Source organism: Globicephala melas, chromosome 14 (assembly GCF_963455315.2).
Source record: "Globicephala melas chromosome 14, mGloMel1.2, whole genome shotgun sequence".
Classification (NCBI taxonomy): Eukaryota; Metazoa; Chordata; class Mammalia; order Artiodactyla; family Delphinidae; genus Globicephala; species Globicephala melas.
In genome coordinates this window covers 38,063,608-38,089,971 of record NC_083327.1, presented here as the reverse complement: position 1 = coordinate 38,089,971, position 26,364 = coordinate 38,063,608, and the positions used below count along the sequence as shown (strand labels likewise).

The following is a 26,364-nucleotide window of genomic DNA, read 5'->3' as shown; positions in this document are numbered from 1 at the left end:
AATTGGTTGTTTACTATCTGTGAGGCACCTTTTAGGGGCTTTACATACCTAATCTTATTTAATTCTCAGACCCACCCTAAAAGTTGGAAGTTGAATTGTAAAAGGCTAAGCAGCTTGCCAAGATCTCTAAGTTAATAAGTGGTAAAGTTGGGATTTGACTTCAGGTAGTTTTTGCTCCAGAGCCTATGTTCTTAACTACCTCTCCCTAGATAGCCAGGTAAAAGTGGGAGTATTCCAGGTAGGCCTCCCTCTTCGTCTTTGGGCATACAGATAGTATGGAAAGCAGCTTGTAGTATTATGCCCTTAATAAGGTTTAGAGCATTAATTTGGTCAGATAGAAAGAAATTTGCATCTGAGTGCCATCTCTGTTTGTTACTCTGAGGTTAGTCAGAACTGAATAGGATCCTGTCCATGTGCTCAAGGAGTTTGCAACTAGCCAGAGGAGGAAGGTCATGGTTTGTGCTTCTTTGTGACTGTAACCATGATCTCCCCATTGATCATCTTAACAAGGGTTAAGGATTGCTTCTTGGAGGGTACATAATTTGAGTTGAGTCTTGAAGGATGAATATAGTTTGGATACGCAGCAATGGGGAATGGGAATTCTAGGTTGAAAGACCCAAGAGAGCAAAAGCATAATGGTGGGAAAAGCTTAGGGGACTGTGGGATATGGGGATTTATTTTGTTTGAAATACTAGGGTGATAAAAGTAAGGAGGTAGGTTGGAAATGGATCCTGGAAACTCCAAATAAACACATTTAAGCTAGGTTCCTATCAAGAGAGCTTAAACACACGGAATGTTTTCTTTCTGTATTTGAAAATAGGTCACTTCAGTTTTGTTTGATTAGGTCTCCTATGATTCATTTATGTCTTTGTTTAACAGTTCCTACCTAATGTAACAAATTGTGATACAAAAGGTATAAAAAAATTATTCAATCTCATCATTAAAGGTAACCACCATTAAGATGATTTACCTTATTAGATAACTCCCTAACACCATACACAAAAATAAGCTCAAAATGGATTAAAGACCTAAATGTAAGGCCAGAAACTATCAAACTGTTAGAGGAAAACATAGGCAGAACACTCTATGACATAAATCACAGCAAGATCCTTTTTGACCCACCTCCTAGAGAAATGGAAATAAAAACAAAAATAAACAAATGGGACCTAATGAAACTGCAAAGCTTTTGCACAGCAAAGGAAACCATAAACAAGACCAAAAGACAACCCTCAGAATGGGAGAAAATATTTGCAAATGAAGCAACGGACAAAGGATTAATCTCCAAAATTTATAAGCAGCTCATGCAGCTCAATAACAAAAAAACAACCCAATCCAAAAATGGGCAGAAGACCTAAATAGACATTTCTCCAAAGAAGATATACAGACTGCCAACAAACACATGTAAGAATGCTCAACATCATTAATCATTAGGGAAATGCAAATCAAAACTACAACGAGATATCATCTCACACCAGTCAGAATGGCCATCGTCAAAAAATCTAGAAACAAATGCTGGAGAGGGTGTGGAGAAAAGGGAACACTCTTGCACTGCTGGTGGCAATGTGAATTGGTGCAGCCACTATGGAGAACAGTATGGAGGTTCCTTAAAAAACTACAAATAGAACTACCATATGACCCAGCAATCCCACTACTGGGCATACACCCTGAGAAAACCATAATTCAAAAAGAGTCATGTACCAAAATGTTCATTGCGGCTCTATTTACAATAGCCCGGAGACGGAAACAACCTAAGTGTCCATCATGGGATGAATGGATAAAGAAGATGTGGCACATATATACAATGGAATATTACTCAGCCATAAAAAGAAACGAAATTGAGCTATTTGTAATGAGGTGGATGTGGATGGACCTAGAGTCTGTCATACAGAGTGAAGTAAGTCAGAAAGAGAAAGACAAATACCGTATGCTAACACATATATATGGAATTTAAAGAAAAAAATGTCACGAAGAACCTAGGGGTAAGACAGGAATAAAGACACAGACCTACTAGAGAATGGACTTGAGGATATGGGGAGGGGGAAGGGTAAGCTGTGACAAAGCGAGAGAGTGGCATGGACATATATACACTACCAAATGTAAAATAGATAGCTAGTGGGAAGCAGCCACATAGCACAGGGAGATCAGCTCCAGCTCGGTGCTTTGTGACCACCTAGAGGGGTGGGATAGGGAGGGTGGGAGGGAGGGAGACGCAAGAGGGAAGAGGTATGGGAACATATGTATATGTATAACTGATTCACTTTGTTATAAAGCAGAAACTAACACACCATTGTAAAGCAATTATACTCCAATAAAGATGTTAAAAAAAAAGATGATTTACCTTCTATATTTTTACTTATAATAAACTTTTATTTACAAAGAATAGGATTATATTATACATACAGCTTTGAAAGCTGTTTTTCTAATTTAACAGTACAAGGTAGATAATCTTCCACAGCAAATATTTTTAGTGTCTAGATAGTATCTCTCTATGGATGTACTGTTATTTATCTTTTCAGTACTGTATTGATGGACATTTATGTGTGTATGTTTTCAGCTATGAATTATACCTGTAACCACCCTTTTATACTTTATAAACTTAATTTTAGTTTATTTCCTTCTAAATTTCTTGAAGTGGAATAGATGATAGTTAAAAAGGTATATACTTCTTTAGGGCTTTTGATAACCTTATTGCCAGATATTCCTTTAGAGTGTAGAATGTATGAGAGTTCCTTTTTACCTTAGCCTCTCCAACACTGATAATATCAATCTTTTAAATATTTTTACTAAATAGAACATATTGAGGAGAAAAGAAATTAGTTTTTTTTCAAACTATATGTTCTTTTATATCTTTTTTTAACCTGTTATGCATGTCTTTCTATATCTGTTAGCTAAAAATGTTCTATTGTGTGGCTATATCTTGGTTTATTTAATTAGTCTCCTATAAATGGTTTATTTAATTAGTTCCTTATAAATGGACATTTAAGGTTGTTTCCAAATTTTTACTGTTATAAACAAGGCTACTTATTCATCTTTGCACAATTGACCCATTATTTTTCATAGTTTATCTTACTAAAAGTGTAATTACAAGGTCAAGAGCAATTCTTTTTTACATTAAATGGTTAACTGAATACTAAGTATTAATATATTTTGATCTAATGGAATGGGTCCAATAAGTTAATGAGTACATTAACTTCTTACTTAAAATTCTGCAAATAGTAACTGAGAGAATATTATATGCCAGGCACTGCTAGGTTCTAGAGAATTCAAAGGTGAAAAAAGATGCAGTCCTTATTGTGTCTTACAATCCAGTGGTTATAGAATTTGAGTCAATAGCACAGTGACATGAGACTACTTAAGATCGTTTTATGCCTTGCCATAGTGTCTTTAGAATCTTAAAGGAAAACCATATAGTTGTATTTATTTATACTTCACTTATCTTTTTTCTAAACAGGAAAATAGTTCTGCTTGCAGGATGGGCATTGTTATTATTCCTTACATACAAAGTTTCCAAAACAGACCGAGAATATCAAGAATACAATCCTTATGAAGTATTAAATTTGGATCCCGTAAGTAGTATTTTATATAGTCCCTTGAAAATACTCTGGGCCCACAGCCTAAAAGAAATAGAGCTGTGCCTAAAGAAATCAGACTCTGGTCAGTTAAAAAAGATACCTAATCCATTATTATTCTAATGCATATATGTTTTTTTTGGTTGTTTTTTCTTTGTGGTACGCGGGCCTCTCATTGTTGTGGCCTCTCCCGTTGCGGAGCACAGGCTCCGGACGCGCAGGCTCAGTGGCCATGGCTCACGGGCCCAGCCGCTCCGCGGCATGTGGGATCCTCCCGGACCGGGGCACGAACCCGTGTCCCCTGCATCGGCAGGCGGACTCTCAACCACTGCGCCACCAGGGAAGCCCCAGCATATATTTTTTAAGCCACAGATGTTGATTGCCATCCTATTAAGAGTTGGTTTGTAATTGCTAAGATGTAAAAATATCTGAAGATGAGATGAGAAGTTAGTATATTTTTAAAAGACATTTCTAAGGTTGGTTTAATGCAAAATTAGAAGCAGGAAGTCTATTTATGTTAGTTGGATGGGACCCTGTGTTAGTTGACACTAAGGCAGTGTGTTGGTGTCTTTGTCATAGAAATTCAGGTTAATCTTGAGTGTACCTGTTAGCTGACTTTCTTGATTGAATTTGAGTGATGGGTCGCAGTAGAAAATTGGTCTTTTAAGTTAATCAGTGGAAAGTTAGAACTGAAATGAATGCTAGCGATCATCTACCCTTTTTTTCTCATGGAGAAAATGAGGCCTGGAAAATTTGTGTTTTGTCTGGGGTCCCATAACTTCTTAGTAACAAAGGTGAATCTAGTGCCCTTTCCATTTTTTCTGCCATACTACTTTTTTTTTTTACTTCTAGTCTCTCCTCAGTAGATGGCTTGATCCAGAGACTCATATGATACACAGTAAGGAGTGTGTTAATCTTGTAGTTTTCTGCTTTGTAGAAGAAAAGTTTGCATATCATCTGAGTTTTCTTATTGTGATGATCATGGTTATCAAGAGGGATTTTTTAAGATTAAAAGGTTTGGGGGCAATTTAATGCCATAAAAAATCAATGTGAAAAATTTATTCATAGAAATTGAATCTAATTAGGAAACAACTAAGGTAAACTTATTAAGTATGTACTTAACATTAAAATATTGACAAGCAGGTGAAACCAGAAATTCTTCAGATTTTTTTCTTAGAAAGGAAGTTAACCTTTGATTTGAGTTTTTTTTCAGCCAGACTTAATTTACTGTGATCATTCTTTGGTATTTAAATGTCACTATCATTTTATTTTCTTTAAATGGCATTATATAGTATCAGTCTAAAATTGTCGGTGCCTAGGGTACTGCGTGGCACATACTAGGTGCTCAATAAAATAAAATATCTTGGACAAAATGAATATTTTTATTTTAAAAATATGTGGGTGAAATTTATAGGACAAGGTATATATAGGATGAAAACTTCATTTTCTGTTTCTGAAAATATTGAGTAGTTCAATATTTTAAGTTCAAAGTGGGATGGATTATGTTTTTACAGCATTGTGCTTATTTTTACTAAAACAAAGCCTTTTCTTTTAGGGGGCGACAGTAGCAGAAATTAAGAAACAGTATCGTTTGCTGTCACTTAAGTATCATCCAGATAAAGGAGGTGATGAAGTTATGTTCATGAGGATAGCAAAAGCTTATGCAGCGTAAGTATTATAGGACCCGTTACACATTTTTAAGAGTGGTAAAGATAGTTTTCTATTTGAATAAAGTAGTAATAAAATAGTTGTCATACACTTTTATTAAGCGCCTCATATGTTGAGTCTATCATTTATGGAACTACCTGGCAACCCTGAAGTGTTAATTTAGCCAAACCTTAATTTTAAATAACTTACAGTAGTGCTTTTGCCATGTAAGTTGGTTAAATTAAGTAATAAGTGATGTGTTAATTGAGCTATTTTCAAAGCATCCTGATTAGAAGAGATATACTTGCACCTTGTTTTCATTTCTAGGCTTTTTGTTAGGCTAGATCTATTTCTTTTATTTTGGCTTATAGCTTGTCTCATTTAAACTATAAACTAAAGATGAGTTTAATTTTGGGGAAACAGGATAGGGTATATAAAATTTGAAGTAATTCCTTGAGTATTAATATTACAAGAGTTAAAAAGTTAGCTGGACTCTTCAGGAATCATAGATATATCCCACACAGCTCTTATGTTGAATTAAAGAGTAAAATACAGACAAGATGTTATCTGTTTTTTGAGGACTCGGTGATGTATATAATTTTGTAAGCTAACTTAAAAAATATAAGTAAATAATAGGATATGCAGATATAATAGCAGGCTGTGAAAGTGGAGTGTGAATGACAAAAGTTTGGGAAATATCATCTTACGCATTTTTGTGCGTAATAAAAGTATATTGACCGTGTCTCCTCTCTGCCTAGCCTGCCCCCCCTTTGTGGATTGCTTGTTATCTATGTGAATATGATTCTGTAATAAAGCAATACTTTCAGGAGCTTCTGAAGTGTATACTACATTTTCTTTTCTACGCAGCAGATGTCCTCCAGATTGCTGTCTTTCAGTTGGTGTCTCCTTTTCCCCTTTTTTCAGTGTCTCCTTTAAGCATTTACCCTTGTTGCACAAGTATTGCAGTGCCTTAGTTGCTGTCTTCAGGTAATTTAAGAAGAACTGAAGATTTCCAGAGGAAGTCAGATAGCCTTGGTTTCCCTGTACAATTGTCCACCCGACCCAGAGCTTTAGCTATTGTTTCTTTCAACTTTCTGTCTCCTAATCAGATTCTTTTCCCCAAAATAATTAGTAGTTTTAATTTTAGTGCTTTTGGTACAGTTATTTTTTCCCCCCCTGAGTTTTCAGGTATTGTAACACTTTCAAGTTCATGATTTTGTTCTCAGGTTACTGGAAATCTGACTCTATGATGTATGGTCACTATTCTAAGAAGTACAGAAGAATAATATATGGCCTTTGGTTTTAACTCAGTTACATGTTCAAGATGTAGAATGTTTTGTATGTAAAATGTCTTAAATAGTTGATGGTCTATCAGACAAGTGAAGAAGTAAAATGATTATGGGACCCAGAACTTTGAGTTATTGTAACTTGTACAAGTATAATTAGATTAGTTAAAAGGGTGCATTTTACTGAATATAGGTTCTGAGTGATTGAAGCTGCTATCTTATGTATGTATAACTCTACCAGCCTAAGTTATGTAATTCAAGCAACGTGTAGAATGCAGTTATAAAAAACTGCATGATCTACAAGGTTTTTTCAGAATTTGCCTTGGTTATTCAGGCTGGTTTCTCTTCCCTTATTCACTCATTATAATAAACAAGCTGGGTCATTCCTATTTCTTCAGACCAGATTGTAACTTAAAGGAAAGGAGGTATGGCTATTTTTGAGGAGTTAGACCAACTATTGATATCTGATTCATTCTTCTGGATATAGTTGGGATTTTGCTTTTGGGTGTAAAATCTATGTTTAAACTACTTTGTAACAAGTGGGCAGCATGATTTACATCCTTAAAGATATTTTGATTTTTAAAAAGTATGTTTTCATGTGTTCTTACATATGAATATGTAACTTAGCTCTACATAGCCAACCCAGGCCCTTCGCATATAATTTAGTGAAAACATTCTCTGGGTTAGGATTTATAAACTGAGGTCCCTGAAACTGTATACAGAATTTATGTGTGTTTGTAAATGTGCGTTTTTTTCCAGGGCAGGAGGGGCATAGGTTTCATTAGATTCCTAATAGGATCTATGATATAACCTCCCACCCCCAAAGTCAAGGGGTATAATCATGTTTAGGAAGCTTTATACTCATTGAATTAAAAAAAATTATGTTAGCACCATTGGTGTTGTTTAAGCTTGTTATATATAAATTATACTGAAATCACATAGCTTTTAAGTACCTTAAGTCTTAGGAATGGATACTGAAGCACTAATAAGTAGCCCAAAATCAGTTGCTTTCTTACACTGACTTTTTAAAAAATGGATAATTCCTTTGAGTATACAGGATGGTTACACAACAGTTGTACAGATGGTTTAATGAATGAGTTAATGGAATTTTAATCAGGTGTGTATGCAGGTTGAAAAATCAAGTGCTTCTCTGATGAGAGCTGTGCTTTATTTTGCAAAACGTAAGGGCATTGTATAGAGAACAGAACAGTTTATGGTGCTGCCATCATTAGAAAGTCAGGAGGGGACAGAGATAATTATTTTGGGGAAAAGACACTGATTAGGAGACAGAAAATTGAAAGAAACAATAGCTAAAGCTCTGGGTGGGGTGGACAATTGTACAGGGAAACAAAGGCAAAAGTTTTTGAAAAACATCCCTCCCTTAGCAGAAAGGAATCTTAGCACCACTCCTTACTAACTTGCAGTCTCTCTAATAATGCCTTTCATTGGCTCCTGTATTTTACTGCGGCCTTAGGTCAAACAGTGTAAGTGGAGTTATAGTTGAATAAGGACTAAAGACATCAAGGCTCTTGTTTTCATAAATGACCAAATTGGTAAGTTTAAAAATATTTTCAAATCATTGAAAAATTTTGCAATTTTATGAAGATTCTTCTGCATTCGCTCTCTCAATTGGAGCTTTGTTGAATAGAAAATTCATTGTATCTTAAGTGCATATGTTCTGGGAAATAGAAATATGGCTAAAATTAGATTTGGACATAAACATAATCTTTTGCCAATTGGTCTGCAAGAATGCCTTCCTTATTATGTTATTGGTCATTTTGTGTGTATGTGTCTGCCTTGTCTCCTTAACAGCATTGTAAAGTTTTTGAAGGAATTGAAAATTTCTTTTAATGTTTTTTTTTTTTTTTAACATCTATACTGGGACCTGGAATAAAACTACTCTCACCCTGTGCCTTGAGCCATTGCCCAGGTCAGGGGTTATATTCATGTTAGGTGTTTAAAAAATCACTGTCACTTTCATATTGCTTGGGTTAAGAAGCTGTTGCTTTAGCAGGTATTTTCTTAGTCTTGCTGGAAGTTGGCTTAGGAGAAAATTGTGATCTTAGCACAATGCAAATGACCTTTTCCAAAGCAGTGGAATTTTATAGGTGTTATTATTTTTTTCTTTGAGAATGTGGTACCAGTTTTGGAGGGATTATTATTAATCATGTATTAAGTTTATATTTAAAAAATAGATATATATCATTATTATAGTAAAAACATGAACATTGAAGAAATTTTGGGAAATATCTGAGTGTATAAGATTTTTAAAAGTAACGTATAATCCTCCCTGCCTCCTTAGAAAATGTAGTAGCCTTTAAAGTTGCATCTTCTGGCTTGAACTGGCTAAACCTGAGAACCCATGGGCCAACTAGGAATTTGTATCTGGGCTCAATAGTTAGCATTTTCTGTTAATGCTGAATTTCTTATTTTCCTCTCCCCCTTTTTTTCTGATTTCAGAGAGTTCTTTTCTTGATTCTCTGAAATTATCTTTAGGAAGTGAGTTGGTTAGTTAATGGAGTTTGTGTATATGAGTACTTATTTTTCAGATGTGGCTTTCTAATTTTGCACCTTTGTTCCTTTTATGCTAGTTTAACTGATGAAGAGTCCCGGAAAAATTGGGAAGAGTTTGGAAATCCAGATGGGCCTCAAGGTGTGGTAAATGATGATTAAAAAATACTGGGGTTATGATATGTGTATATTATAAAAATGTTAAACTAGATTGAAAAGAATGTTTTGATTTTCTTAGTTTGTGAATAGGAAAATTACAACCACAAGGAGTTAAACAAATATGTAAATTGAGTTCCCTTTAATTTTTACTTTATTCTTCTTTCTAGAGATTGGTTTGAAAGATAGAACTTTGATTGATTTGATGAGGAAAGTAGTCACTGTCATTATTCTTCATTTCCAGTTAGTAGTTGATAAAAATTGGATGAATAAAATCTGTTTTTCTTTACTGACTAAACATTTTCTCATATATTCATAGTGTTTACATAAACTCAGGACATATAAAATAATTTAAGTGTTCTGGGAAGAAGGAATTCACATACTTAGAATTTTTTTTTCTTCTGGAAAAATTTAAAGTTTCAAATATAAACCATGTCCATCAACTTTTGTGTAATGGAAACACATAATAAGATAATCTTAAAGCTTTTTTGGAGGGGCTGGGGGAGACAGAATTTGGGGATATAAAGAAATAAAACTGGAAATGGAGACTCTTCAAAAATATTCTTCCTATTTTAGCCACAAGCTTTGGAATTGCCCTGCCAGCTTGGATAGTTGACCAGAAAAATTCAATTTTGGTGAGTACATTTAAATAAGACACTATAATGTGTTCGATATATGTTGGTAATATATAGAGAGCTTTACAAAGAAAATACTGGTGTGCTGTTTTCAATTTAACTGTGTATTGTGAAAACTGTTTTTGCATAATGGAGAAAAGAATCGGTTCCTATTATTAGGTTGTTGGTTTGGGGCAGTGTGTTCTAGTATAGGGTCCGTCCCCCCGCCCCCCCGCACTGTTTAAGGAATTCCTTACAGTTGTGGCGATTTCTTGTGGAGGTGGTTTCAGATTGGGTCCTACTCTTGGTTTAGGGAACCACTGTTTTTTTATGGTATCTACATTTATCTTACGTAGCGCTCAAAATTTAAGTTATCTTTTATTCCACATTTACCCAGGCTAAATTAATTTTAATGTGTGCTAACATAATGATATATATTATATGTGGCACTTCAGGAGACAGTGGGATATCAGACTTCAGTCTGTAATATAGAGGCTGCAACTCCTAAAACATCAGGAATTATCCTAACCTATTGTTCAGGAATTCCCTACTTCTCCTTTCTTGAAAATACTTATCTAGGAGCTATCTTTGAAGCAATAAAAAAATCCATGTTTTGTTTTGAAAATGGCTATTTAGTGTTATTTTATGGCTGTTTATTTACATGTTATTTTCCAGGGTATATAGTTGCTGTATATAAGCATGTTTATTATGCTTGGGGTTATTCAGGGAATACTAGAGAAGAGAAAAGATAGTTAGCTACCAGATTTGGGATCAAGCAGTAGGACAGAAATCTAAGACCAATAGATAGAAATTACTTGCAAACAGAACATTATGTGTTCTGTTTGATATTTAGGCAAAGAAACCAGCTTCTACCATTTATTTGGAAGGCACTAACTACTTGCCAAGGTGTGGATATATAATACAGTTGACCCTTGGACAACCGGGGCTTGAACTGTGTGGGTCCACTTAATACGTGGATTTTTTTGATAAATACGGACTACAGTACTGCACAGTCCATGGTTGGTTGAATCTGCGGATGCAGAGCCACAGGTAATGGGGGGCCAACTCTGAAGTTAGAGTTGGATTTTCCACTGCAAGGAGGTCGGGGAGCCAAGCCCCACATTGTTCAAGGGTCAGCTGAAGTTGGCCCTCCCTTTCGGCATGTTTTGCATCCGTGGGTAAAGAGGCCCTACTCTTTTATCACCATTTTATATAAAGGACTTGAGCATCCCTGAATTTTGGTATCCTTGGGGCCTTAAAACCAGTTCCCCATGGATACCAAGGGATGACTATATATGCTGAAGGTTCCCTATCTGCAAAAGGAAAATAATAATGGTACCTTCCTCTTAGAGTTTGAAAATAAGGATTAAATGAAGTACTGCATGAGGAGTGCTTTTAATAGTGCCTCCCCCATGTAAGCCTCAAAATAAGTGTTCATGGATGTTATCATTTACCTGGTGAAGGCCATAACTTTTTCTTTCCTTTTCAATTCAAGGTCTTACTTGTATATGGATTGGCATTCATGGTTATCCTTCCAGTTGTTGTGGTAAGTTCCAGCTCTTTTTATTAACATTTTTTAGGGAAGGGAATCGGTGCATGCTTTGGAGTCTCCTTATAAGATTGTAATTTGTATTAGAATATAATCCATTAATCCTTGAATTTTAAGAATCTTATATTCAGTTATACTTTAAAGGTCTTCTAAAGGTGACATCTCTTTAGTATGTTAAAGTGAATCTCCTCCTGATGCAAAAATTACACACAGATGAGATAGTACAGATGTATTTAGAATTTAAAATGAAAATCTTCCGTTACCACCTCCCCCAACTCCATTTCTCTGTCAGAGATAATCAGTGCTAAGTTTGCTTCCTTTTCAGATATTTTTCTATGCATTATGTATATATACATGTGCACATTTTTTTTTAAATGTGATCTTACTATATGTATTGTTCTGTGACTTTTTTTGCTTCATTTAGGGGTACAACATGTAGAACGACCTCATTTTTAAAAACAGTTGCATAGTACCTCAATATTGAGGTACCATAAAGTTTATGATTTTATTGTTTATTACTCTTATGACTGGTGGTATTCTTACTGATCTTACAGTTCCTATGGGTCCCATAGTGAGGCTAACAATTAACCTGTCTTGCCTTCTTCATAGGATTGTTGTGTGAGAATCCACTTGTGTGGAATAATGTGAATGAAAGTAGTATATCAACTATAAAATTGCCTCTTCGCTTATTTGTCAAATGTTTATTGAAGACATGCTATGTGTGAGGAACCAGCTTGTTGCTTATAGCAGTGGGTTGTTTCATTCCTATTTTGTCTTTAAACAATTTCTAGCTGAAACTTAAATGTTTTAATCATATATATGTAACGAGGTAGGTTGGTGTTTAGGCCTCAGACAGCATAAATATTTACCAAATAAATCATTTGAAATATGTAACAAAGGCATTTGTTCTAAAGAGCAGGTCTTTTTATTGGTTTATGAACATTTAGAAAATTTGACCATTCTGCATCAAAATTAACATTTATCATGGTTTTTATGCTTTATTTCTGGTTTAATTTTGTGTTTTAGGGCTCTTGGTGGTATCGCTCAATACGCTATAGTGGAGACCAGATTCTAATACGCACAACACAGATTTATACATACTTTGTTTATAAAACCCGAAATATGGATATGAAACGTAAGTAAATTTAAGTAACTGTGATATTAGATTATTTTCTGAGTCGTTTATGTAGAGTTGATATATATTCAACTGGAGAAATTCCATTTAATAGTTTTAGGGATATTCAGTTCATTATAGCTAAAGCTGGAGGAAAATGCTAACACCCTTTATCATATGTCTTAATCTGTAGTTCTGTTATTCCCATTTTACTCAGCTATATGTATATATCAATACATATTTTTTTCCCTCCAGAAATTTTATGGTAAAACTTCTTGTGGGCTAATTTTGTAATAATACCAGCTAGGATTTCTTGAGTATTTGTCATTGCCAGGCATTGCTAGCCACTATGCATGTATTAACTCATTTAATCTTTGTATGCCCCCATAAATAAGTGCTGTTTTTAAGCACATTTTATAGATGAAGAAACTGAGCCCAAGGATACACAGTAAGTGACAGAGCTAGGATGGAACTCAGGTAATGTGGTTCCCAAGCCCTAAACCAGTACATAAATAAAGCTTTGTTTAGCTGGTGGGTTTGCTTATATATCCTTGGTTTTAGCATTGGCACCATTTATATAGCTGTTGTTTTCATTCAGACATTTGAGGGTAGTAATAGTACTAGCTCACACACATTACTATGCTGACTGTGTGTCAGGCACATATGAAGAAACCAAGGCCCACAGAGAGGTGAAGAATATTGTTCTAGGTCATTCAGCTACGCACTTAACCTCTTTACCGTCCTGCTTTTTGTGAGGATGTTGCATGTATTTTCTGCTGTAAGGTAAGATTGATGACTATAGTGCCAGTCATTGAAGAACTTGTATAGGCCAACGAGGGTAACGCTAATATATGTGACCTCACATCATGTGTATTTCAAGGAACACTATTCCTACAAAACCCTCCAGAGTTCCATAATAAAAATTTCTGCAAATTACAATATATTGTAGTTTCCTCAAGGCTCTGAGGAGTCATGAAGTGAAGAAACCTGAAACTCTTTTTTTTTTTTTTTTTTTTTTTTGCGGTACGTGGGCCTCTCACTGTTGTGGCCTCTCCCGTTGCGGAGCACAGGCTCCGGACACGCAGGCTCAGCGGCCATGGCTTGCGGGCCCAGCCGCTCCGCGGCATGTGGGATCTTCCCGGACCGGGGCACGAACCCATGTCCCCTGCATCAGCAGGCAGACTCTCAACCACTGCGCCACCAGGGAAGCCCCTGAAACTCTTTTTAACTCTTATTTCTCAGCTTTATTTAGCCATGGAGTCCCCGCCCCCCCCCCTTTTTTTTTTTACAAAGCAGTTAGTAACATCACATAGAATACTTCCTACTATAAATTTCTGTGGAACACATGCTTAGGTCTAGAAACAGATGCTATTTGTAGTGATTTTAATGCACCTAGTTGCTTCTGGGCCCTTAATTTGATGTGTATTTCTATTTACTTGTGATAGGTAATATTGCACACATTTTAAAAAGTGAGATGTTGCTTTTGTTATGAGAGAGATTAATGCTTATTGATAGTGGAGTTCAGATGATTTTAGCATTGTGTGTGATTGGAAAACTGCCTCACTCTAGGATTAATCAAGTATCATGGGAGGTGGATTAATGGGTGACCAAATTTATTTTTCTTCATATTTCTTTTGTTTTCTTAGGTCTTATCATGGTCTTGGCTGGAGCCTCTGAATTTGATCCTCAGTATAACAAGGATGCCACGAGCAGACCAACAGATAATATTCTAATACCTCAGGTTAGGCCTGTCTCCCAAATTCCTTGATAAACATTTAAGTATATAAGGTTAATGCTTTTTTAAGTATACATTTTTAAATAATTATTTTATTTACTCTAGCTAATCAGAGAAATTGGCAGCATTAATTTAAAGAAGAATGAGCCGCCACTTACCTGCCCATATAGCCTGAAGGCCAGAGTTCTTTTACTGTCTCATCTTGCTAGAATGAAAATTCCTGAGACCCTTGAAGAAGGTATTTGTGATTCTAATATCTGTAGGGTTTTAGTGGTACAGAAGAGGTGGATTTAATTAGACCTCGTGGTGCAGTGTTTTTTTGTCACTGTTCTTTTTTGCTCAATCAGATAATTACTCAAGGACCTTTTAAAAACAAATCTATATGCTATGTACATAATTCACAAATTCTTTGAAGGTATTAGTAAGTCAGATGTTTTGGCAAATGTTAAAATGTTGTATTTCAAGGTGAGAGAATACTCTCTATGAAAAATGTTAAGTCAGTTGCAGATTATACAATAATTCCTGATGGCTTTTAAAAAAGGATTTTGTAAGCCTTTTGGGGCAAGGAAAAAATGGATTTTCACAACAGATGTCTCAGTCACTGCCACCAGTACCACCATCATACTCCAGCAGTAGTTACCAATGAAGTGTCTGTTTAATCTTTATTTAAAGCTTCAGAAGTACTTGAAGCCATCTATTCTACTTAAAAGAAAAGCAGTGGATTGGGACAGTGGTGTTTCCAGGGATGTCATGAATTTGAGTGTCATCTCTTTTCACTTGCATTATTTCAATTGGAAGTTCTAAAAGAAAGTTATTATCCTTAGGGAATTTTCTTTCTGAATGAACCAACCCTCCCCCCACCACTTTAAGCCAATAATGCAATCAAATGCCTTTGAAAACAAGGTCAGTTGATGCTCAGTGATTAATGATAGGATAGGCTGCTTATGATGGAATCAAGGAGCGCTATTTAGGCATTGTTTACTGAAGTTGCAAGTTAACTAGTAATTCTGTTCCTAATGTTCTGTACAGATATGAAACCATCTCCATTTTTACCAATTATCTTAGAATCAGGGAACAGATTTTTTTTTAGGTTGAGTACCAACCCCAATGGATGATCTTAATGGTTAACTATTATATGCAGTATAAATGAAAGTGTCTGTCTCCCTCCTCCTCCTCCTATCCTCCTCTCTCCATTTGGTTGACATTTATTCTCAGTCTTAGTCTTTGGACTTATCCATAATTATAGGAATTTAGGTACACAGGAAGAAGAATTTTGAAGTTCTTAAATCAGTAAGATTATGATTAAATTTAAGATTAAGGCTATTTCCAAAAAAAAAGGTAGGGAGTAATTTATAAAGCCCAAGACCATAATATTAAAAGTTTGCCTTTGAAACATCTAATTTGAGGTAGGGTTTTCTGATTGATTTTTGACATAGTGCTGCCGAGGAGAAACTATTGTAATATTCTGAGGTCATGTGAAAAATGTGTGTGACAGCTTAAATTTAGCATTCGTCTTGGACTACAGGTGATAAAGGTGTTTTAATCATAAAAGAAGAATGATTTGTTTCAGGTGTTTTATTGTTTTGCAGATCAGCAATTTATGCTGAAAAAATGCCCTGCCCTACTTCAAGAAATGGTTAATGTAATCTGCCAACTAATAATAATGGCCCGGAGCCGTGAAGGTGAGGAGGAAGCATAATTATGTTGTACTTTTTCTTGCAAGCACATACAGATTACACTCATAGTTTGAAGATTTTTGGGTGCTTAGTATAATTCTGTCTGTAAGGTGAATCAGTTTTCCCAGTTTTGTTCATGGTTTTCCTTATTTCTTTCCTGTATTTTTTATTATGTAAAGTATGGTGACTTATGTTCTTTGAATTTAATTTTCCATTGTTTTATTGTTATTTATTGTTTGCAGAGATTTAAAATACCCTTTTCCTTCCTCTGAGTAGTTTTAGAATTAGGTTAACAATGAGTTTGAAGTAATTCTTTAAGTGATGTGATGATGATTCATCTGACGTGTAGTGTTTTTTACATAATGGAAAAAAGAACGAGGGAGTTTATTTATGGTCAGTAATGGAAAGAGAGACCCTTAAAAAAGAGATACTGGTTGTGTTTTGTTGTTATGGATGATGTCAGTTTTTGGCATGACATCAGTATGTGCATTTGACCAAGTTTGTGTATTTTCTGTGTCTTACCCAGTAACTTTTAAAGGAAATTCAACACTGTGATCGTAAAATTTGAGGTGTTAAGGATGTTCACATGAATTTGTTTTTGTGATGAATTGTGTACTCCTGAACATATAAAAAGTCCAGACCTGTTTTTGCTTTTCTTCTATTCTTTCTAAGAAAGGGAGTTTCGTGCTCCAACTTTGGCATCCCTGGAAAACTGCATGAAGCTTTCCCAGATGGCTGTGCAAGGCCTTCAGCAGTTTAAGTCTCCCCTTCTGCAGCTCCCTCACATTGAAGAAGACAATCTTAGAAGGGTTTCTAATCATAAAAAGGTAATTTGCTACTTTAAAATTAGTTTTAAGCAGTTTGTCCTGTCACTTAAAGGTAACATGAATGATAATTTTTCTAGAAATGGTTACTGTGAACTTCTTAGATTTATAATGTTTTAAACATTCTAAAACATCCCTCAAGTGATTCTGTTAATACTTTCTTGATTAGGTAGCTGTTTTATAATATTTTACTACTGTAGTGGTTTACTTTGGGGGTCAGTGCATTTTAGCAGTCAACACTTTCTTTTTTCTTTATGTTGCCAAAAATAAGCGTACTAAGTAAAAATGCACTGTATACTTTCCATTTATTTCATTCGTGGCTTAAAGGTTGGGCAATAGTTTATTGGTTGAGTCTGAACAAAAAAAATCAAGCATTCAAAAAATAAGTAGATCAAATACAGATAATTCTTATTTAGAAAATACAATCTGTATATAGATTATGATAATGAATCTTAAGATATTTCAGAAATGTAATATAAATGAAAACTTGAGGAAATACAAGAAAAAGTGGAATGAAATTGTAAGTTTGGTAGATTTTAAACATTACTTTGTATGTATTGATATTAGACAAAGTAGGCAGAAGATAGACATTGGATTTGATAGTGTTAAGGCAGAACTAATAAATACATATTAGAAATTTGCATCAGAGTTCTCTCCTTTCGAGGAAATGTGTTACTCTTATAAATTTGATCACATTTTAAGTCATAATTGTAAACTTCAGAATTCAGAAGCAGGTATTTCACATGCCTCATGAGCTAATCCCTATCGGTGAAAGTAAAAATTAATAACTAGCACCGAATACTCAGAAATTAAAAAACCCTCTCCTGAGTATCCATTTAGCCAGGCTGGGTTTTACTGCAATAACGGATAGCTGTATTTAGAAAATAACAAAAATGAGAGTACTGCATAGTAAAACTTAAGGGTGCATGCAGCTATTACTTGGACATAAATTCATACTCTTAAAGGTTTTTATCATTAAAATTAAAAATAAAGGTCTGCAAACTGAACAAATCAAATGACAGTCATTCTTGCTTGGGTCAAGAGTTTATATGAATGTTATTATTTTTTTCCTCTAACTTTATTTTTTTCTAATTAAAAAAAGTAGCTGTGTATTAACTTTGTAATAAAAAAAATTCTTAAAAAAAAAAGAAAAATTCTTAAATTTCCTTGGAGAAAAAGGCCATGAAATACAGTGAAGTTGTATTTTCTGCTTTGAAATGTATATAATCTTAACATTTTTCTAAAAGTTTTTGGATTTTGTTTTGGTAAACATGCTAATAATTTTCCTTTTATGTAAAGTTATATGACTTCGGGATTTATTTTCTTTCTCTCTCTTTTTAAATTTAGTACAAAATTAAGACTATCCAGGATTTGGTGAGTTTAAAAGAATCAGATCGTCACAATCTATTGCACTTCCTTGAAGATGAAAAGTATGAAGAGGTTATGGCTGTCCTTGGGAGTTTCCCATATGTGACCATGGACATAAAATCACAGGGTAAGTGGGAGGTTTCCCATTGCTTCCCTTTTGATAGATTGGCTTTTGTTTATTTGGCTCAAGGCCCTCAAAACACTTCATTTAATAACTTTTAATTAGACTTTGCAGAACTGTAGTTTACCTGTCAGATTTGCTGTGATGGAAGATGTTGTATACTTATTAGTTTTGAGAACCCTACTTTTATTATCCTCCTAATGGGCTTAGGTTTGAGGATGCTTCTGTTCTGTAGTTCAGCTTTCAAGAAGATCTTAACTTTTCAAAGAATGAAAGAGATTTCTAGATGTAATGAAGGATATTTGAAATATATCTATTGTTAGTATAAGATACCTGCTTAGTCCTAAAATTAATTTTTAAAAAACCTAATTTGTTTATATTAATTAAATCTTGAGAATCACCATGCTCTGTGCCACATTTCATGTGTTTTTCTTGACTTACTTCTGTCTTTGTCTGCTTGGAGTGAAAAAAAATAGAGATTATTTTTCTACCTACATAATTGTCCTGTGAGTTCCCATTTTAGAGCCAAATATAGTATCTTAGTATGGTGACAGAATTAGAGATTTTTCTGCTCCATTCCTTCATTGTGACATTGTTCTGAGCTTTGACATTTGCTAAGTTGCCATTGTGAAAACATTCTTGTGGGACCAAGAATACAAGGATGTGTTAGGAATGGTTTCTGTTTTTAAAGGGCTTGTAGTTAAGTTTATTTTATTGTTAGACTTTTGGGGTTGTGTGTGGCAAATGTGGTTTTAAAAAATTAAACAATTGCAAAAAATGTTTTTAAAGTGTTTTTTAATATAAACAATATTTTCAAGTTCTTGCCTTAAAATATCTTTACTGTTGCTCAGAATACTAGTTTTAATTATTTTATTCTTACAGGCACGCATTTGTTCATATAGGTAAGATCTTGTGAGTATAAAGTTTGCACAATTTAATAGAGTGACAGAATCCTATTTTTATATCACTGTGAGAGAAAGCTGTTGTAGTCCTAACACACTCTGTTTTAAAAGGCTTGGGTTTGAAACTTGGCAGTGTCGATATAGCCATTTTGTGACCTTGGGCATTTTACTTTATTTCTGAACCTCAGTATCTTCTTTAAAGAAATAATAATAATGCTTCATAGAGCTGATTTAAGGATTAAATGGGTACATTGTTGAAGGCATTTACTAGAGAGCTTTTTACAGAGTACATAGTCAATAAATTATTTTTTATTTAGTAGGTTTAAAACTCTGTATGTTTGAAATACTGAAATACCAGATTGATTTGAATAAGTTGTTTTGCTGTTTGCCTTGACATAGAACTTGATTTTTATTTATTTGTTTTTCTTTTATCTTATAGTATTGGATGATGAAGATAGCAACAACATCACAGTAGGATCCTTAGTTACAGTGTTGGTTAAATTGACAAGGCAAACAATGGCAGTAAGTAGTCTGTAGTTTTATGCTTTAAGAGTTATGTGTTAAGGCTTTTATATTCTCTCACTCTAAGTTATACATTCTCAAAGTCAAAACTGTTGTAGATTTGCAAATGTAATTTTGCAGGTTCTGTTAGCTGTTTTGAAATTTTAAATTAATTTTTATAGTTTTCACATTAGTTTTTCACACACACACAGTTGAAAAATACATTAATTCTTCCTCTGATGATTTGTTAATTCCCTATAAAACATTATAATTACAAGGTCGTGTGGGTATCATTCTTAAATTGTAAAGTGTTATACAGAGATTAATTATTGATTATTGTTGAGAATTTTATTACCTCCTTTTTTTTGAATTTTATTTTTTTATACAGCAGGTTCTTATTAGTTATCTGTTTTATACATATTAGTGTATATATGTGAATCCCGATCTCCCAGTTCATCCCACCACCACCAGCACGCCCCCTCCGCCACTTTCCCGCACTTGGTGTCCATACGTTTGTTCTCTACATCTGTGTCTCTATTTCTGTCCTGCAAACCAGTTCATCTGTACCATTATTCTAGTTTCCACATATATGCGTTAATATACGATATTTGTTTTTCTCTTTCTGACTTACTTCACTCTGTATGACACTCTCTAGATCCATCCACGTATCAAAAATGACCCAATTTCGTTCCTTTTTATGGCTGAGTAATATTCCATTGTATATATGTACCACATCTTCTTTATCCATTCATCTGTCGATGGGCATTTAGGTTGCTTCCATGTGGCTATTGTAAATAGTGCTGCAATGAACATTGGGGTGGATGTGTCTTTTTGAATTATGGTTTTCTCTGGGTATATGCCCAGTGGTGGGATTGCTGGGTCATATGGTGATTCTATTTTTAGTTTTTTAAGGAACCTCCATACTGTTCTCCATAGTGGCTGTATCAATTTACACTCCCACCAAGAGTACAAGAGGGTTCCCTTTTCTCAACACCCTCTCCAGCATTTGTTGTTTGTAGATTTTCTGATAATGCCCATTCTTACTGGTGTGAGGTAATACCTCACTGTAGTTTTGATTTGCATTTCTCTAATGATGTTGAGCATGTTTTAATGTGCTTCTTGGCCATCTATATGTTTTCTTTGGAGAAATGTCTGTTTAGGTCTTCTGCCCTTTTTTTTGGCGGTACGCGGGCCTCTCACTGTTGTGGCCTCTCCTGTTGCGGAGCACAGGCTCCGGATGCGCAGGCTTAGCGACCATGGCTCACGGGCCTAGCCGCTCCGCGGCATGTGGGATCTTCCCGGACCGGGGCACGAACCCGTGTTCCCTGCATCAGCAGGCGGACTCTCAACCACTGTGCTACCAGGGAAGCCCCTGCACATTTTTTGATTGGGTTGTTTGTTTTTTAATATTGAGCTGCATGAGCTGTTTATATATTTTGGAGATTAATCCTTTGTCCGTTGATTCATTTGCAAATATTTTCTCCCATTCTGAGGGTTGTCTTTTTGTCTTGTTTGTCGTTTGCTTTGCAAAAGCTTCTAAGTTTCATTAGGTCCCATTTGTTTATTTTTGTTTTTATTTCCATTACTCTAGGAGGTGAATCAGAAAAGATCTTGCTGTGATTTATGTCAGAGTGTTCTTCCTATGTTTTCCTCTAAGAGTTTTATAGTGTCCGGTCTTACATTTAGGTCTCGAATCGATTTTGAGTTTATTTTTGTGTATGGTGTTAGGGAGTGTTCTAATTTCATTCTTTTATGTGTAGCTGTCCAGTTTTCCCAGCACCACTTATTGAAGAGACTGTCTTTTCTCCATTGTATATCCTTGCCTCGTTTGTCATAGATCAGTTGACTATAGGTGCGTGGGTTTATCTCTGGGCTTTCTATCCTGTTCCATTGATACATATTTCTGTTTTTGTGCCAGTACCATATTGTCTTGATTACTGTAGCTTTGTAGTACACTCTGAAGTCAGGGAGTCTGAATCCTCCAGCTCCGTTTTTTTCCCTCAAGACTGCTCTGGCTATTTGGGGTCTTTTGTGTCTCCATACAAATTTTAAGACTTTTTGTTCTAGTTCTGTAAAAAATGTCACTGTTAATTTAATAGGGATTACATTGAATCTGTAGATTGCTTTGGGGAGTATAGTCATTTTCACAATATTGATTCTTCCAATCCAAGAACATGGTATCTCTCTCCATCTGATTGTGTCATCTTTGATTTCTTTCATCAGTGTCTTATAGTTTTCTGAGTACAGGTACAGGTCTTTTGTCTCCCTAGGTAGGTTTATTCCTAGGTATTTTATTCTTTTTGTTGCAGTGGTGAATGGGATTGTTTCCTTAATTTCTCTTTCTGATCTTTTGTTATTAGTGTATAGGAATGCAAGAGATTTCTGTACATTAGTTTTGTATCCTGCAGCTTTACCAAATTCATTGATTAGCTCTAGCAGTTTTCTGGTGGCATCTTTAGGATTCTCTATGTATAGTATCATGTCATCTGCAAATAGTGACGGTTTTACTTCTTCTTTTCCCATTTGTATTCCTTTTATTCCTTTTTCTTCTCTGATTGCCGTGGCTAGGACTTCCAAAACTATTTTGAATAATAGTGGTGAGAGTGGACATCCTTGTCTCGTTCATGATCTTAGAGGAAATGCTTTCAGTTTTTCACCATTGAGAATGATGTTTGCTGTGGGTTTGTCGTATATGGCCTTTATTATGTTGAGGTAGGTTCCCTCTATGCCCACTTTCTGGAGAGTTTTTATCATAAATGGATGTTGAATTTTGTCAAAAGCTTTTTCTGCATCTATTGAGATGATCATATGGTTTTTATTCTTCAGTTTGTTAATATGATGTATCACATTGATTGATTTGCATATATTGAAGAATCCTTGCATCCCTGGGATAAATCCCGCTTGATCATGGTATATGATCCTTTTAATGTGTTGTTGGATTCTGTTTGCCAGTATTTTGTTGAGGATTTTTACATCTATATTCATCACTTACACTGGTCTGTAATTTTCTTTTTTTGTAGTATCTTTGTCTGGTTTTGGTATCAGGGTGATGGTGGCCTCATAGAATGAGTTTGGGAATGTTCCTTCCTCTGCAATTTTTTGGAAGAGTTTGAGAAGGATGGGTGTTTAGCTGTTCTCTAACTAAATGTTTAATAGAATTCACCTGTGAAGCCATCTGGTCCTGGACTTTTGTTTGTTGGAAGATTTTAATCACAGTTTCCATTTCATTACTTATGATTGGTATGTTCATATTTTCTGTTTCTTCCTGGTTCAGTCTTGCAAGGTTATACCTTTCTAAGAATTTGTCCATTTCTTCCAGGTTGTCCATTTTATTGGCATAGAGTTGCTTGTAGTAGTTTCTTAGGATGCTTTGTATTTATGCGGTGTCCGTTGTAACTTCTCCTTTTTCATTTGTAATTTTACTGATTTGAGTCCTCTCCCTCTTTTTCTTGATGAGTCTGGCTAATGGTTTATCAATTTTGTTTATCTTCTTAAAGAACCAGCTTTTAGTTTTATTGATCTTTGTTTTCTTTGTTTCTATTTCAGTTATTTCTGCTCCGATCTTTATGATTTCTTTCCTTCTACTAACTTTGGGTTTTCTTTGTTCTTCTTTCTCTAGTTCCTTTAGGTGTAAGGTTAGATTGTTTATTTGAGATTTTTCTTGTTTCTTGAGGTAGGCTTGTATAGCTATAAACTTCTCTCTTAGAACTGCTTTTGCTGCGTCCCATAGGTTTTGGATCATCATGTTTTCATTTTCATTTGTCTCTAGGTATTTTTTGATTTCCTCTTTGATTTCTTCGGTGATCTCTTGGTTATTTAGTAATGTATTGTTTAACCTCTACGTGTTTGTGTTTTTTCCGTTTTTTTCCGTTATGGATTTCTAATCTCAAAGCATTGTGGTCAGAAAAGATGCTTGATATGATTTCAATTTTCTTAAATTTCCTGAGGCTTGATTTATGACCCAGGATGTGATCTATCCTGGAGAATGTTCCGTGTGCACTTGAGAAGAAAGTGTAATCTGCTGTTTTTGGATGGAATGTCCTATAAATATCAATTAAATCTATCTGGTCTATTGTGTCATTTAAAGCTTGTGTTTCCTTATTAATTTTCTGTTTGGATGATCTGTCCATTGGTGTAAGTGAGGTGTTAAAGTCCCCCACTGTTACTGTCGATTTCCTCTTTTATAGCTGTTAGCAGTTGCCTTATGTATTGAGGTGCTCCTGTGTTGGATGCATATATAATTATAATTGTTATATCTTCTTCTTGGATTGATCCCTTGATCATTATGTAGTGTCCTTCCTTGTCTCTTGTAACATTGTTTATTTTAAAGTCTATTTTATCTGATATGAGTATTGCTACTCCAGCTTTCTTTTTTTTTTTTCCGTACGCGGGCCTCTCACTGCTGTGGCCTCTCCCGCTGCCGGAGCACAGGCTCCGGACGCGCAGGCCCAGCGGCCATGGCTCACGGGACCGGCCGCTCCGCGGCATGTGGGATCCTCCCGGACCGGGGCACGAACCTGCATCCCCTGCATCAGCAGGCGGACTCTCAACCACTGCGCCACCAGGGAAGCCCTCCAGTTTTCTTTTGATTTCTGTTTGCATATCTTTTTCCATCCCCTCACTTTCAGTCTGTATGCGTCCCTAGGTCTGAAGTGGGTCTCTTGTAGACCACACATATATGAGTCCTGTTTTTGTATCCATTCAGCGAGCCTATGTCTTTTGGTTGGAGCATTTAGTCCATTCACGTTTAAGGTAACTATCGATATGTATGTTCCTCTGACCATTTTCTTAAATGTTTTGGGTTTGTTTCTTCTCTTGTGTTTCCCACGTAGGGAAGTTCCTTTAGCATTTGTTGTAGAGATGGTTTGGTGGTGCTGAATTCTCTTAGCTTTTGCTTATCTGTAAAGCTTTTGATTTCTCTGTGGAATCTGAATGAGATCCTTGCTGGGTAGAGTCATCTTGGTTTTAAGTTCTTCCCGTTTATCACTTTAAATATATCATGGCACTCCCTTCTGGCTTGTAGAGTTTCTGCTGGGAAATCAGCTGTTAACCTTATGGGAGTTCCCTTGTATGTTGTCATTTTTCCCTTGTTGCTTTCAGTAATTTTTCTTTGTCTTTCATTTTTGTCAATTTGATTACTTTGTGTCTTGGCGTGTTTCTCCTTGGGTTTATCCTGCCTGGGACTCTCTGCACTTCCTGGACTTGGGTGGCTATTTCCTTTCCCACGTTAGGGAAGTTTTCAACTATAATCTGTTCAAATATTTTCTCGAGTCCTTTCTCTCTCCTCCTTCTGGGACCCCTGTAATGGGAATGTTGTCCCATTTAATGTTGTCCCACAGGTCTCTTAGGCTGTCTTCATTTCTTTTCATTCTTTTTTCTCTATTCTGTTCTGTTGCAGTGAATTCCACCATTCTGTCTTCCAGGTCACTTATGTGTTCTTCTGCCTCAGTTATTCTGCTATTGATTCCTTCAAGTGTATTCTTCATTTTAGTTATTGTATTGTTCATCTCTGTTTGTTCTTTAATTCTTCTAGGTGTTTGTTCTTTAGTTCTTCTAGGTCTTTGTTAAACATTTCTTGCATCTGCTCAATCTTTGCCTCCATTCTTTGTCCGAGGTCTTGGATCATCTTCACTATCATTATTCTGAATTCTTTTTCTGGAAGGTTGCCTTATCTCCACTTTATTTAGTTGTTTTTCTGGGGTTTAATCTTCTTCCTTCATGTGGTACAAAGGCCTCTGCCTTTTCATTTTGTCTGTCTTACTGTGAATGTGGTTTTCCTTCCACAGGCTGCAGCATTGTAGTTCTTCTTGCTTCTGCTGTCTGCCCTCTACCTGCTTCTTTTTAGTCAGTTCTTGAGAATGTACTCCCTTTTATTTTTATTTTAAAAAGTATAGTAAAATTAGCTTTTTTTCCCCCTAATTATGTGAAAAATTCATGCTGTGTGGGGAAAAAAATTTAGGCAATGCAGAAAAGTATAGGAAGAAATTAAAATCACCTAAAATTCTACCACTCTGAGATCATCAGTTTTGAAGCTCATACCTTTAGCTAGCCTAAAGCATGAATACCCACAGAGTTAAATGATATTTTTATCATGGATCCCTTATCTCACTCCTGCTGCCTCAGGAAACCTCCTTGTCATACCCAGATGACCAGAATTCAGTCTTGTGTAAATCTTTTTGTATCTTTCTCCATGCTCATGTTTACTATCTGGACCTTTTCAGTGCATATATGTACATGCATGTATATGTATACTGGTAGTTTTCTCATTCTTTTTCATTAAATCCAGTCATAGTGTATATGTTTCCTGCATCTTGTTTTTCTCAGTTTCTGTTACATATTTATATTACCTCCCAAGCCAAGTATAACTCCCAAGTTTCAACTACAGTCGTTAACTCATTTTTAATAGACTGTAGTATTTCAGCTCAGTTTTATTCAGCCAGTGGTAGATTTTAGCCTATTCTACTCTGAGATCTATTGGCATCTGTAGGAAACCTATGCTACCTTCTTTTTTGTTTTGTTTTGTTTTTGTTTTGTTTTGTGTGTGTTTTTTTGCGGTACGCGGGCCTCTCACTGCTGTGGCCTCTCCCACTGCGGAGTACAGGCTCTGGATGCACAGGCCCAGTGGCCATGGCTCACGGGCCTAGCCGCTCCACGGCATGTGGGATCCTCCTGGACCGGGTCACGAACCTGTGTCCCCTGCATTGGCAGGCGGACTCTCAACCACTGTGCCACCAGGGAGCCCACCTATGCTACCTTTAAAACCCATGTCTAGAACCTCTGGTAGGAAAAGC

The 26,364-nt window shown here is 35.5% G+C and overlaps 1 protein-coding gene across 2 annotated transcripts in view; it reads left to right on the top strand.

The window, feature by feature from the left end:
* SEC63 (SEC63 homolog, protein translocation regulator) overlaps nucleotides 1-26,364 on the top strand; it is a 71,307-nt gene that overhangs the window by 24,060 nt on the left and 20,883 nt on the right. For both annotated transcript variants that reach the window (XM_070043457.1, XM_030882902.3), the window contains exons 3-14: nucleotides 3,452-3,566; nucleotides 5,125-5,237; nucleotides 9,094-9,155; nucleotides 9,746-9,804; nucleotides 11,279-11,329; nucleotides 12,359-12,467; nucleotides 14,093-14,187; nucleotides 14,287-14,419; nucleotides 15,771-15,863; nucleotides 16,530-16,684; nucleotides 18,029-18,176; nucleotides 19,512-19,594. In XM_070043457.1, coding sequence (XP_069899558.1) covers nucleotides 3,452-3,566; nucleotides 5,125-5,237; nucleotides 9,094-9,155; nucleotides 9,746-9,804; nucleotides 11,279-11,329; nucleotides 12,359-12,467; nucleotides 14,093-14,187; nucleotides 14,287-14,419; nucleotides 15,771-15,863; nucleotides 16,530-16,684; nucleotides 18,029-18,176; nucleotides 19,512-19,594 — 1,216 coding nt within the window. The remainder of the gene's footprint in view (nucleotides 1-3,451; nucleotides 3,567-5,124; nucleotides 5,238-9,093; nucleotides 9,156-9,745; nucleotides 9,805-11,278; nucleotides 11,330-12,358; nucleotides 12,468-14,092; nucleotides 14,188-14,286; nucleotides 14,420-15,770; nucleotides 15,864-16,529; nucleotides 16,685-18,028; nucleotides 18,177-19,511; nucleotides 19,595-26,364) is intronic.